This window comes from Cordyceps militaris (genome assembly GCF_000225605.1).
Source record: "Cordyceps militaris CM01 unplaced genomic scaffold CCM_S00008, whole genome shotgun sequence".
Taxonomy (NCBI): domain Eukaryota; kingdom Fungi; phylum Ascomycota; class Sordariomycetes; order Hypocreales; family Cordycipitaceae; genus Cordyceps; species Cordyceps militaris.
Genome location: NW_006271976.1, coordinates 883257 through 896257, shown reverse-complemented (window position 1 = coordinate 896257; position 13001 = coordinate 883257). Strand labels below are relative to the sequence as shown.

At 45.3% G+C, this 13001-nt stretch overlaps 5 protein-coding genes across 5 annotated transcripts in view; 4 read left to right on the top strand and 1 right to left on the bottom strand.

The window, feature by feature from the left end:
* Positions 1-2899: 2899 nt before the first annotated feature.
* CCM_09336 (Membrane attack complex component/perforin) lies at positions 2900-6615 on the bottom strand (the record flags this gene model as incomplete). The annotated part of the gene is made up of 16 exons (XM_006674470.1): positions 2900-3221; positions 3315-3617; positions 3678-4029; positions 4079-4268; positions 4323-4377; positions 4437-4701; positions 4758-4896; positions 4972-5089; positions 5154-5281; positions 5335-5405; positions 5460-5602; positions 5656-5753; positions 5808-5909; positions 5961-6060; positions 6108-6288; positions 6474-6615. The coding sequence occupies 16 exons, from the start codon at positions 6613-6615 to the stop codon at positions 2900-2902; spliced, it is 2709 nt and encodes a 902-aa protein (XP_006674533.1).
* Positions 6616-7058: 443 nt separating this feature from the next.
* On the top strand, positions 7059-7601 carry CCM_09335 (uncharacterized protein; the record flags this gene model as incomplete). The annotated part of the gene is made up of 1 exon (XM_006674469.1): positions 7059-7601. One exon carries the CDS (start codon positions 7059-7061, stop codon positions 7599-7601), a length of 543 nt encoding a protein of 180 aa, XP_006674532.1.
* Positions 7602-8027: 426 nt separating this feature from the next.
* On the top strand, positions 8028-9107 carry CCM_09334 (HAT dimerization; the record flags this gene model as incomplete). Its single annotated transcript, XM_006674468.1, has 1 exon — positions 8028-9107. The coding sequence occupies one exon, from the start codon at positions 8028-8030 to the stop codon at positions 9105-9107; it is 1080 nt and encodes a 359-aa protein (XP_006674531.1).
* A 525-nt stretch (positions 9108-9632) lies between these two features.
* CCM_09333 (uncharacterized protein) lies at positions 9633-10493 on the top strand (the record flags this gene model as incomplete). Its single annotated transcript, XM_006674467.1, has 2 exons — positions 9633-9708; positions 9772-10493. 2 exons carry the CDS (start codon positions 9633-9635, stop codon positions 10491-10493), a joined length of 798 nt encoding a protein of 265 aa, XP_006674530.1.
* Positions 10494-11866: 1373 nt separating this feature from the next.
* Positions 11867-13001, top strand: part of CCM_09332 (uncharacterized protein) — a gene marked incomplete at both ends in the record, with an annotated part of 1768 nt that continues 633 nt past the window's right edge. Inside the window, 3 exons of the mRNA XM_006674466.1 lie at positions 11867-11913; positions 12098-12174; positions 12224-12752. Coding sequence (XP_006674529.1) covers positions 11867-11913; positions 12098-12174; positions 12224-12752 — 653 coding nt within the window. The remainder of the gene's footprint in view (positions 11914-12097; positions 12175-12223; positions 12753-13001) is intronic.

Below are 13001 nucleotides of genomic sequence, written 5' to 3'. Positions count from 1 at the left end.
GGCTTTAGAGCTGCTTATTATTAATTAGTTATAAGATTAGTAAGACCTATATATAAGTTAAGCCTAAATTAAGACCTTAAGTAGACTTATAAGAATAGAACTATCTTATATAAGTTTTAATTAGTATTTAAATAGTATTTAAACTTTAATTAAAAGGATAGGTTATCCTCCTTTTAGTTATTATAAAATAAGGGGGATATTTCCTAAAAGGAAAAAAGGGATAAGCTTTAGTCTTAATAAGTAATATAACCTACCTTTTTCCTTTCCTACTTTTCTACCTAATCTAACCTAACTATTATACTATTTAATAATATCTAATTATTTAATATAATATAGATTAATAAAAGTAAGTTTTATAATACTTATTTAATAAGCTTCTATTTATAATTATAGCTTTATTTTAAGTCTATTTTAGTAATACTAAGTAACTATAATAAAAGGTTATTTATAGCTAGTTATATATAATATATTAAGTTATAAAATACTAGCTACTTAATATAAATAAAGAATAGACTATATACTATTATATAATAATAAAAAAGCTTATATAAGGTATTTAGGTTTAGCTTATCTTTCTTTAAGGTTACTTTTTATTTCTTACTAGGATAGAAAGCTTTTTTAAGAAGAAAAAAGGTAATATTTCTAAGTCTTTATTTTATTATCTTCTTACTAGCTTTATACTTACTATAAATTATAATATTATACTTCTTATATAAGTAATTTATAATAATAAATAACCTATTTAAGTATTTATAATATTTAGCTTTCTTTTTTTTTAAAATAAAGCTAGTAATATTATTAATATAAGCTATTAAAATCTACCTATATCTTAAAAATAGTTTTACTATTTACTAGCTAATAATATAGTTAAATAAGTAAAGTTTTTTATTAAAAAGTATTTAGAACTATATTAGTTAATATTATAAAAAAGGAAGTAACTACCTATAGGTTATAATTATTTAAGTAGTATAAATTACTATTAATACTAGTAAACTTTACTATTATAAATATTAAAAATATTATATAATATAAGGAAATAAGGAATTTCTAAGTAAAAGATTACTTAGATAAAAATAAAATACTTTTTATAAAGTAATTTAGTTACTTTTTTTATAACTAGTTATATTAACTATATATTATTATTATATATATATTATATAACCTTAATAGTATAATATCTAGTAAGCTTAGAGTACTAAATCTATTAAAACCTACTTTAAAATAGCTATTTATAAGCTATATAAAAAGTTTAAATACTTAATTATTAAGAATATAAGGGAATTTATTTATTTAAATAAATAAATTTAAAGCTTATAAAGATTCTACTTTGTAAAACTCCTAGTTATTATATAGTTTAAAAGTTTCTATATTAGCCTTATAGGAATTAAACTAATTATAAAGTATACTATTAGTATAATTATAGTTTAATATATTAAATCTAAACTACTTACCTTAATTTAGTTTAAATAAACTAAACTATTAGTTAGTTTAGTAAAGATAAACTAGACTCTAGTCTACTAAAGAAAACCTAAACTAGACTATTAGTATATATACTATTAGTATAAACTATGGTTTATACTAATAGTCTACTAAACTATCTATACTATTAAGACTGCTATATATTACTAAGACTCGATATTGATATTTATTATGAAGAACCTTGTCCTTATGATTGCGTTCTTAGTTGGGCTTGCTGCTGCGGGAACATACTCTGGCCCAGGCAATCCAGCACCTAAGACGCCATGTCTGACATCTTAATCACGGAATTGCGCAACGTGTAATAATAGTAATGTTAGTTATCCCGAATTTGATCCCTATCGGCTTGGATGTGGTAATCTGACGTGACATCTCTAGGACTGCTACCTTGTTGATGGCCGAAGAGAATGTCCCATCGATCAGAGCCTACACTGTGTGGATGGCAGCGATGGAGTAAAGAGGTGTGTCGGATTCACCTGCCACGCTGGCAATAGCTGCTGTGGTAACACGCAAGGCGATGGAGCGGGCGATCACGGTTCTGCCGGTTACGCAGGAGGAAGTGGCTAAGGGGCTAGGTTGTCAGGTTACGTGTCTCGCTGCTCCCTGCATCTGACAAACACCTTCCTCTAGGATCGGACCTTTGATTTGAGTCTATTTAGGACTCTATATACTTATTGCTGACAGATTCTGCCTGGCTAGCATAATATTATAGTCTTAACCTTATTCTGTTATCCCTTACTGCCCCCCGTCTTTTGTTGCCGCTCAGGCCGATAGCTACGTTCAAGATTGAGCCGGGGCAAGTCCGCGCGGTTGAAAGGTGAACCTTGAATCGTTTGGTATTGTACGTGTTCTCGAGGCTTATGACCTCGAGAAACCAGTTCCATATCTAAAGACAATATGGAAAGTTCCATACAAGACCAGCCAGACGACTTGATTCGTTCTCCGCCCACTTGGCGATATAGGGAATGTTCACCGCGTTAAACAGCTTGATGAATGCCGCGGTGGAATCATCGCTATTTAGTTTAGATGGCTAATAATAGCCAGGCATTATAGATGTCTCTTTGCGTCATGGCTCGTACGTAGGCCAGTTATACAACGAAGGGTTCCAGCGCTTTGTCAAGCTGGACACGGAGAACTGCCTAATAGCCACACCTTTCGCCCACCTCGACCTGTAGCTTACTTTAAATTCAATGCGGACGTATTATTGTTGGACTGCACGAACAGAACCAAAAAGCGTGCCATACCACTTCTTGACATCGTGGGAGTGGGCTTCTATCAGCGTTCTTTTGGGCCGTGTACTTGTCTGTCACACTTAGAAGATCCCCTTGAGACTTTGTTCTTCAAAGCACGGGGAACGCAAGAGAACTCACTCTAAAAACCGTATTATTGCGAGACAAAGCATATAAGCAATCTACTTATGCCATTACTCATATTCCACTATGAAAGAACAGCGGGGAACATAGCCTCCAAGTTTAGCACCCACAGAGTGCGATAGGATCTTCCCGACATCGCCAACACTGATCTTTCCGTCCTGTGTTATAACATTGAGATGTACCTCGTCTTTGTTCCCCACTGCTCCCTTTGCGTTGACGTCTCCAGCCTTGCGGAATACGAAACGAGTGGAAAACGGCCAGAAATAGGCGTTGTTGACACCAGGGTCGCCCCAGTAGAGGTAAGTAGACTGGTGGAATCCTGGAGCAATTCCACTTGCGCAAAGCTGATAGTAGTTCCCGCCCACTGAGGTCCTACCATCCATAAATAGCTCATATGGAACGTTGTATTGCAACTTCCCTAGTCAGCATGGCAAACCAACCGCCACGAGTGTCTTTGTAACTTACCTTATGTATGTCTGTGGGAAGTGTTGAGACTTGAGTCTTGAATGGCAGGAACCGCCATTTAAGATGATTCGGCATTGTGGCGGGGGTTTGGGAACAATACCCATCCTCGCATACTCACCCTCAAGATGGTCGAGGAACCATCTGTCGATGTATGATGCACCGTTATCATAGCCCATTTTTGTGGCCCAAGCATTCCGTGCTCTCCTATAATCTTCTGGATACTTTTCTCTCTCCTCGTGAATTTGATCTGCAACCTCTTGCAATGCATGCACGGCGTCGTGAGGACGAGGTCTGTCTGGATGTCTGATGTCAGCTCAGCAAATACCTAGGATTTGTGGGGGTCCGTTACCTTCCGGCCAGTACCGTTCCCAATCAATCCAAAGATAGCTTTCGGGGCCAGAGGTAGACTTGAGCTTTAGATAAAATTTTGCTGTTGATTCAAATATGCCCTGTGGAGCGGCTGCGACCTTTACGGCTTCCTCACCACTTGGTGGTTGTGGACTTGGGACCGGAGGCAAAGAAGTAGGGTCGAGCGAAGTTACCCTGGGAATCAGTGTCGCAGCATTTTGTTCATTTGCTGTTGATTCAGTCATGCCCTGTGGAGCAGCTGCGACCTGTACGGCTACCTCGCGACTTGGTGGTTGCGGACTTGGGATAGGAGGCAAAGGAGTGTCAAGCGAAGCTACTCTGGCAATCGGTATCGCAGCATACTGTTCTTGGACAAGTCAGCCTTCTTACACTAGCATCTAGAGTGTTCGTTTTACCTTGCGTCCCTGCTTCCGTGGAAGCATGATCGACTTCGCCGTTGCTACCTGAAGTTGCTTCGAGCTCCTGGGTCTCGTAAGTAATGGCAGGGTTGAGGATTTGCTCAAAAGCTTGGTGAATAGGCGAGCTTTTCAAATCATCGTCCATCAAATCGTATATCAATTTCACGAGCGGGATTACATCGTGTTGCTATCAGAGTCGTCAATGCAAGAGCTAAAGCGTAAAGTCCTGATGCTGGCATACCTTCATCACCCGCCAATTGTAGTGGGAACCCACAGAGGCGCACCAAGCAGGCGGGCTGCCAAATGTGAGCAAACGTGTCAACAGATTCTAATCCCCAGGAGCTCTGGGACTCACTTGTTGCAGAGAAGGGTATCCCCTCCAGAAGCCTCCCAGCAGATTGTCTTTGTCAAACTACTGGTTGTAGAGCCGCTGGAGTTGTCCTTCCCCGTCTCATGACTGGCGTTGATTGAAGCCTGCACATACGGTGACGAAAAAGAAACTCCTGCTGCAACCTTCAAGGCCTCTGACTTGCTCCTCACCTCGGCGGCGTCCGTTGACTGTAGTTTCTCCGATGAAAAAAGCCGCCCTCCCAACTCAACCCGCGTGGGGATAAAATGTCCTGATAACCCATTTTAGCCCCGTCCACTTACATTTACCCGTGGGCAATATACGCACCGAATGTTTCAAAAAACTCGATAACTTTTTGTGTGTCGACTTGCTCATTTGCTGCTGGCTTCAGCCTGTTCAGTCCATCTTTGCAGTCCTCGGATAGTTCTAAGTTATCCTTGTTGAGATATAAGACAACTCGCGGGAACTGAAAGTGACATTAGCAATTAGCCATTGGTGACTGTGTGATTACATGGAGACATTGAAGTCAGAGAGCTCTTACATCGTAGGAAATGTTGAGGTGCTGATCTGTTTGTTTTGCGGATGTCTTCCATGCCTCCTGATCCTGCTTGCTCATGCTTGCAGTAACTGCGGCGCTGAATCCAGCTGCACCCCCTCCTCTAGTTTGTGTCAGCGTGGCCAAAGTTTGGATATTGCATTTGCGTAGGGAGTGGCGGATCATACGCGGAGGCTTGGACGTCAGTTTGGCTAAAGGCACTCTGCGCCAGAGATTGCTCTAGTCTACTTTGAGTTTCGAACACATTCACGTTGGAGTCGTCTGCGACGATAAAGTCGGGGATCTTCGACGGTCGCTGGATCAGGGAGTAAGTATTGGCCATATAGCCTTTTGCGGAATCTTCTTTACCGTAGTAGTGGTAATGCCACCTTCCTCGTCAACCTTGTAGATCACTCTTTTACGTTCTTTGAGAGCGAAAGCTGTAGTGGAACGTTAGAATGACTGTCTCGAGGAGGGCAATTGGTTTTACGAACCCGCCCGCGGAACGCGATTAATGTGCACGGAAACTGGTTTATCATCGCCACCAACAGCTTTCATGATAATGCGGCTTCCACTGAGAATACTGTTGGTGCGGAAAACGTCGTCCCATTCTTTGTCGGTCATGTCTGCTGGATAACTTGCTTATAATCAGCTCGCTAGATCACGCGGTCTGCAAGTTCCTTCACCTACCTAACTTTTCCAGAACTCATAGCAGTATAGTTTCCTGCCACATATGTACTGACAAGCTCTTTGATCTCGGTTCTGTCGGCGTCGGTTTGCTTCTCTCTCTGATAGCAGCAAGAGTCAACATGTGCTGCTGCTGACAAGCAGTTGTTTCATACCTTCAAAGCGGTGTCGAGTTTATTGTTGAGAAAATCCTTTGTTGAATCGTCCAAATGTCCTGCCGTGCTTTGTTTGAGCAAGAAAATCGGCTCCGCCTTCTCCTATTTGATAGATCAGCGCAATGTTCCCATGACTTGGCTGTTGATCAGTACCGTGGATCCTTCATTGCTGCCTCTAACCCCCTTGTATTCTTCCCAAGTCATAGAATCATTGACTTTAGCTCCTTTGTGGTTACAAAACGGATACCGCTGCCTGTTTGCATATCAGCGGGACTTCTCTGTCAGATGTGATTGACATACTCCTTGCTGCTTAGAGACTTGTGATCTATCAAGAGTTGTCGAAGTTGCCCGAGTGACTTAAACTCTTTCTCGATACTCGCTAACGAGAGATCCTTGGCCGCCTCGGTAATCTTGTCGTACAGGGAGACGTTGATAAACATCATGATGGCAGTGGAGCTGGAATCGCGATTTTCTGGAGTATCTGAAGGTCTGTTTCCGGAGTGTTGTATTGGAAGTACAGAGTTGCAGGCTCACTACGAGGATTTCGGCTGTGGCTACATGCTTTATATATTGCTGGCCCATTAGCATAGCCACTTAGGTAGACTCGTATTGGCAGCGGGTTGTGTGGCATCAGAGTCAGAACAGCTGGAATGCGTCAAGACTGACCGAACGAAGTCGACAGAAAAAGTGGAAGCAAGGGAGAGGCCTTGCATACACCCATAATAGCTCCGCGAGATGGCATAACCCAGAATGAGCGAATTGCGGATCGAAACTGGAGGCCCTCCGTGGTAGGATTTACATGGAACATTGGCTGAAAAAGCAGTAAGCCCCACTGATAACTTCAAGAGCGGACTGTTCAATAATTTCATTAATCGGAGAATGAGACACAAAACCCGCCCTACTGTGGCCTCATTAGCCGGCATTTCGCTGAAACTTTTCAGCGAATTGTGCTTTGATCGGCAAGACAAATCATGGTACAGCTATGAACGAACTGATGGCAGCCAATTTTCGTGTGATTTCCGTCATGCCACCTCGTTATGGCACAACTCCCGCGATGGTCACTGATTTACGTTGGAGAGGGCCGGCTATTGAGATTTGCGTGGTCCTCTCCGGTGGCAATATTTATATAAAGATTCTTAACTGCTACTCAGTCTGGCTGTTTCCCCAAGTCTTCACACGCCTGCGATTGAACAGTTTTGTTGCCGAATAACTCTACATTAAGCTATTATCAACGTTCCGCCATTACACACTATGGACCAAATGAAGAAGGATGGATTGAAGGCAGGCTTCAAAGAGGTTGATAGGGTGATTGCGCACCTGCCCTCGACAGACAAGTTGTTCCGCTCGTCATCGCCAAACTATGATGGCCATAAGGACAGTTCACAGCATTTCACACCCCAGTCCATTCCGTTCCTCACCAAGTACAAGATTCGTCACGTCATCAGTCTCAACCACGAGGCCAAAGATATCAAAATCTCGAAGCCCCTTGCCGACGCCAAGATCGAATATACCCCGTTGCCAGTCGAAGACTTCAAGTCACCAACACTTGCTCAATTGGAGGAGGCATGGAAGAGATACAAGGCTTATCGCTCGGGAACACTGGTATGGTGTGGCTATGGGCATGGACGGACCGGAACTATGGTCAGCGCACTCCAGATATATGCGATAAAAGAAAGGGGAGCCACGGCAGGACTGTCCACTGCAGAATATAATGCGAATCACGTGGAGGAGCCCGCCCAGAGAGCAACACTGGATGAACTCCAGAAAAAGTTGGGACTCAAGAAACCTGCTTGACTCAAGAAGCCACCTTTGCCCCTGGTGTGAGCCACAGGCCCGTGTGCCTTGGGCGGCTTTGTCAGGCGGTGGGCTTTAAGTACTGATGCATCGACGAGGCTATGGTCCTTGAATAAAATATATTCTTAATATTCTGCGTGCCAGCTGCGAAGCAGGCTGTACACTTTGACTTCGTTGTCTGGAGGTATTGCTTATAATCCGTTTCCTTTTCGTGGGATATTGATAGAATCGATTATTGAAGTCGCTGCCCGGACCAATAAGTCTGCTTTGCAGCGCGTTCAGAGACTGTTGTAGCCTGGAAACATTGTTCAAAGGGAAAGAAAGTTTCACATTTTTCATCTGAAGCATCGCCAGCAATGGGAACAGTAGAATAGGTCAAAGAGAACTGGTGGCATCAGAAAGTCAGCCAAAGAGCCACGGATCTGCATGGAGGAGAACCAGCTGACGAGCAACGACTGGATAGTGCTGGAGCATCTGGCCAAGCTGCTGGGATTCTACGAGGACGCTGTGCGGACTCTAGAGGGCGATAGCCAGCTGCGTAGGCGAAAGCGAGGATGGGTTGGCTCGTACGGAAATATATGGGAAGTCATTCAGGGGTTTGAGTTTCTCCTAGAAGTCCTCGAGAAATACAAGCAGCTCGCGTGCGGGATACCTAATTCCGAGCACTTGAGGATCAACATCAATCTGGGCTGGGAAAAGCTCAATAAATACTACAGCCTGCTGGATGAGACACCGATTTGCTGTACCGCCTTGGCGTTGCATCCGGCGTTTCGATGGGGTTATTTTGAAAATGAGTGGAAAGATCATCCTGATTGGGTGGTTAAGGCAAAGCAAGCCGTTCGAGAGGTTTGGGAGACGCAATACCGCCGCCTACGGATAGTGCCAGGTCGCGTTGCCGAAAGGCCTGCGGCTACGCGGGACTGCGGCAGAGGAAGTATTATAATCCATTTCAAGCGTACTGCGAGCGCACGCGATCTATCTGGGACTAGTGTGGCGGAGGAGGAACTGACTGGCTCTCGCTGCTTTGATGGAAACGATGATGTAGATGATGATGTAGACGAGCTCGAATTGTGGCAGTCATCGTGGGAGGACTGCGACGGTGATGTCCGGGATCCACTTGAGTATTGGCATGAACGTCGATGGCGATATCCTCGGCTCTCGCGGATGGCGCTGGATTTTCTGACGATCCAGGCCATGTCGGCGGAATGCGAGAGGCTGTTTTCGGCAGCAGGGCGGATGGTAACGCCTGTTCGAAGTCGGCTCGATGCTGATATGATAGGGATGTGCCAAGTGTTGCGGTCATGGTTACGCGAAGGGGTGATTGAAGATCTTGATGTCTTGTTGTTCCTCCCGACCGATGCGGTGACGCGACTGAAGTGGAGTCGGAGGGCGAGGAGGAGGCAGAGGATGAACGCTGAGGCTACATATCGTAAATCAACGTCAATTTATATCCACTCAACTCAATTCGAGGTACAGTTGATCAACGCCACTGAGGCTCGCGGTTGACTAGGTCAACTCAACGCCACTGGGCTTTGCAGTGGATTGAGTTGAGTGGTGTGCAACCTTGGGTGACAGGCCCTTCTACTTCGCTATCACCTATGTCTAATGATGTATTGGCGTGGACATGAGTCCCCGGAGCAACTGAAAGACACCGCAGGCCATGGCGGGTAGTAGCTGCGAGTGACGAGCTGGTACTTGCTCCCTGTGGCAACCATCCAGACTCTACGACAGTACTATTGGAAGGGCCGCTAAATCGATAATCTACTATATATGATTCAAGTAGACATGCATCACTCATTGAATGAATTCAATGAAATCTGCTGCTCTTGTAACTGGTGGCGGAAATCCTAGATTAAGTCCCTTGTCCAATAGCAGGGTAGAGGTGAACCTGCCAAGATATGCACCGCCACACACACACACACACACACACACAAGGCATGCCTTGAAAAGGGCTGACTGCATTGGACGTGAGAACTTTTTTCTAGTTATGCGCACAAAGTCAAGATCATCCATATTCCAAAAACGTTACTCATGAGTGAAGACGTGGAGCTTGACAGCGCAAAGGAGCGCAGGAGGCGACAAAATCGACTCAACCAGCAGGCTCGGCGTCAGTAACTTATATCTTCCACGATTCTTGCACAGCATCTCTGACGCTGACCATTGCATACAGGGAAGCGGCTAGGCATCTTGGCACAGGCTCAAGGCCCAGCGCGTAAATGGATCATATACTCGGCCGGGCTCGACGAGAATGAGAAGCACGACAAGGTGGCATCATCGCCATCCATCGAAAAATGGATTTTTTGCCAGTCCAACGGGCCAGAGCGGTCGGAGTTTCTCAAGCGCCTTCAAGATGCTGTGACGCGTGACCCCGCGCGACCGTCTTTCGATGCCCAACTTTTGACCAATGTGACGCAGTTCAACATAATCAAGGCCATGGCCAAGAATGCTGCATATTTCGGGTTCACACTCGAACTTTTATGCGAGGATCTAATTTCGCCCTTCAACGCCTCCGGTCCGGCCATTTCTGCATCCGGCTGTCTGCCGCCAAGTCTTGCGCCCACGGCAGTCCAGAAACAGATAGTTCACCATCCTTGGATCGACGTCTGCCCGATTCCGTCACTTCGGAACGCGATGCTTCTCAACGCCGGCACGTATGACGAAGACGAGCTGTGCAACGACTTGTTCACTGGGTCGGGGAGCGACAGCGAGCACCAGGTTGGCTTCGTTGTCTGGGGCGAATCTTGGGATCCAGCGGCGTACGAGATTTCCGAGGTTTTTGCGCTTAAGTGGCAGAAACTCTTGAGGATGTCGGTGGACGTCGTGGTGTCAACGAATTATTGGCGCTCGAGAAGGGGACAGGCTCCAATACGGCTTCAAATGGGGTCGGCCTAGGGCTATTGTCAATGAGACTATCTCATTCTCATCATGACTATGGGGTCGTTGTTTCCTAGTTGTGCTACTCACCGCGTAGTTGGCATCGTCGAGGTAAATGTGGCTGCTGGAAACAGCCGAGCTGGCCACGACAATGCAGAAAGCGCCCGGTTCAGCTGCCTCGCCAGCAACGGAGTCGGCGACGACGCTGGTGATGAATCAGCTTTTCTACTATTTAGCCACCATAAGATTCAATAATGGACTCAAAATTTTAGCGACTGATTTGACATTGCTTCACAGAGAAGTCTGCAGGGTGTTGATGAAAACAAAACTACAGAATACTGGAAGCAAGAGACCCGGACCCTATACCCGAGTAACCCTGTTAGCTTGCTTTCACCTGAGCCCTAGCCTCTAGGTGAGGCAGGGTTCAAAATCGGTCTCCTAGTCCCAGAGAAGCTAGATTCTTGTCATCTTGCCAAGCTTTCAGCAGTTCCTGCGCTGCATTCTCGATGTGGTTAGTTTCCTGTCATCTGCAGACGCCTCTTTGCGGGCACCCGCGGAGCCGAGTTCTTCCACTTACACCGGGCGCAGCCCAACCGCGCTGAACATGATTTTTTTTTTGGGGGGGGGGGGTATTATAAACTATAATTCAACCGCGAGAGTACGAGCTTAATGCGCATGTAACAGTAAGCTGACTGATCAACTTTGGTTCGGTCATCTCCGTGGGATGAAACCGTCTCACGCTCCGCGGTCCTTGCCCTAGTTCCATGGCAGACGTAAAAGGTCCAAAAATGGCAAGAGGAGGTTATAGACGAGATACCTTGTCAGGCATAATCTTCAACATGTGTAAATATAGTTGGTGATCTTCACGAAGTAGCATCACCTCTCTACGCAGAGGTGCCTTGGCTCACCAGAGCGGAAGGTGGATTTCTTGTACATGGTCAGATGTTTGCCGTCCATTGAGGGTGTGGCTGCAAACAACGTTAAATGCAACTCACATAATATAGACGAGTTTTAATAGACTAAATTTAGGGAAACTCTCGACATAGTGACTGATTCGAGCGGTAATTGCTGAAAGCTTCCACACGCCATCATTTTGTTATCGACTACGTGGTTCTCCAGACCACCTGCAACGCTTGAGGACGCTGGAGACATAGACACCCCATCTAAGCTGACATTGCCGGCGCCGTTGCTTTCTTCAAGCATATTGTATCGAATGGAAGGCCCAGTGGCTAACCATGGCGAATTCAATGTCCCTGAACACTCAGTGGCACTATTGAAGCCAGTTTGTGGCTGATATCCACCAATTTCTTCAAAGAGTCAGGCACAACAGTCTCGTCCAAGCATGCCGTTTAAAGCGACGTAAATACATCGCGACGCATGTTTTGCGAGGCATGTCTCGGGCGGCGCCGCCGCCCGAGACCAGACATCCCAACAATCAGTCAGTTATCAACCAGTACTGATTACTGATTGATACTGATATGTCATCAGCATCAGTAAAGGCCTAATCAATCAATCAGTAATCAGTAAATAAGTGGGACTCTTTGCCGTTTGAGCTGTTAGAAAGTACTTATTATACCATACGAGACGTACCATATAAGATGTACTTCTTATTTTTTCTCTAGGGTAATACTCGCAATCTTTACCCGTGCCAACAAGCTCTTGCCTCTACATAGCAAGGAACGCCTAAATATCTTTGCACGTGGGAAGCTGCTCCAGTCGAAGCTCCAGTGAAAAACAAGGTTAAAAAGGACACTACGAGCGAATTATCAAGCCTTCCGAATCTGATATATTGAAATGGAGGAAGGCTGGCCCCCTTGGCAAGCTCCACAGCATCGTTGTGTTTATCCGGTGCAGTCCACAGCGTATACAGAGGTTCAAAGAGAACAGTGAGAAGAAGGAGCTTCTTCGCGACAATGACACCAGGTGGAACTCCAAGTACATGACCGCGAGAGCTATTGAACCTGCGGATCAAATCGATTACTTTTGCTTCGAGGAGAAAGAGCTGAAACTTGACTCACTCTCCGAGCAAGACTGGACTGAGTTGAAAAAGGTTTGCAACTTTCCCAAATCGTTCGCGGATGCTACCAAAGCTACGGAGGGTCACGCGCACACCATTGACCGGACCTTGCCTATAATGGACTTTTTGCTCAGTAAATTTGAAGCTGCAAAAATTGAGTATGGAAGCGACGCTTTTATGGCGCTGTGTGTTGAGGCTGGAAGGGCAAAACTGGACGCTTATTACACGCTGACAGACCGTTCTTCTACGGCAGCCTATAGGTGAGTTATCGCCAAATCCCAATTCACACCCAGTGTGTGGTTAGATATGAATTAATGCGTACGCAAGTGGGCCGTTATGTTTTTTAGATACATATTATCCTTATAGCCAGTTAGCAGCTAGCAAGCCAGCCAGCCAGCCAGCTAGCCAGCCAGCGAGGAAGCTAACAAGGAAGCCAGCCAGCCAGCCAGCGAGGAAGCTAGCAAGGAAGCCAACGAGGAAGCCAACGAGGAAGCCAACAAGGAAGCCAG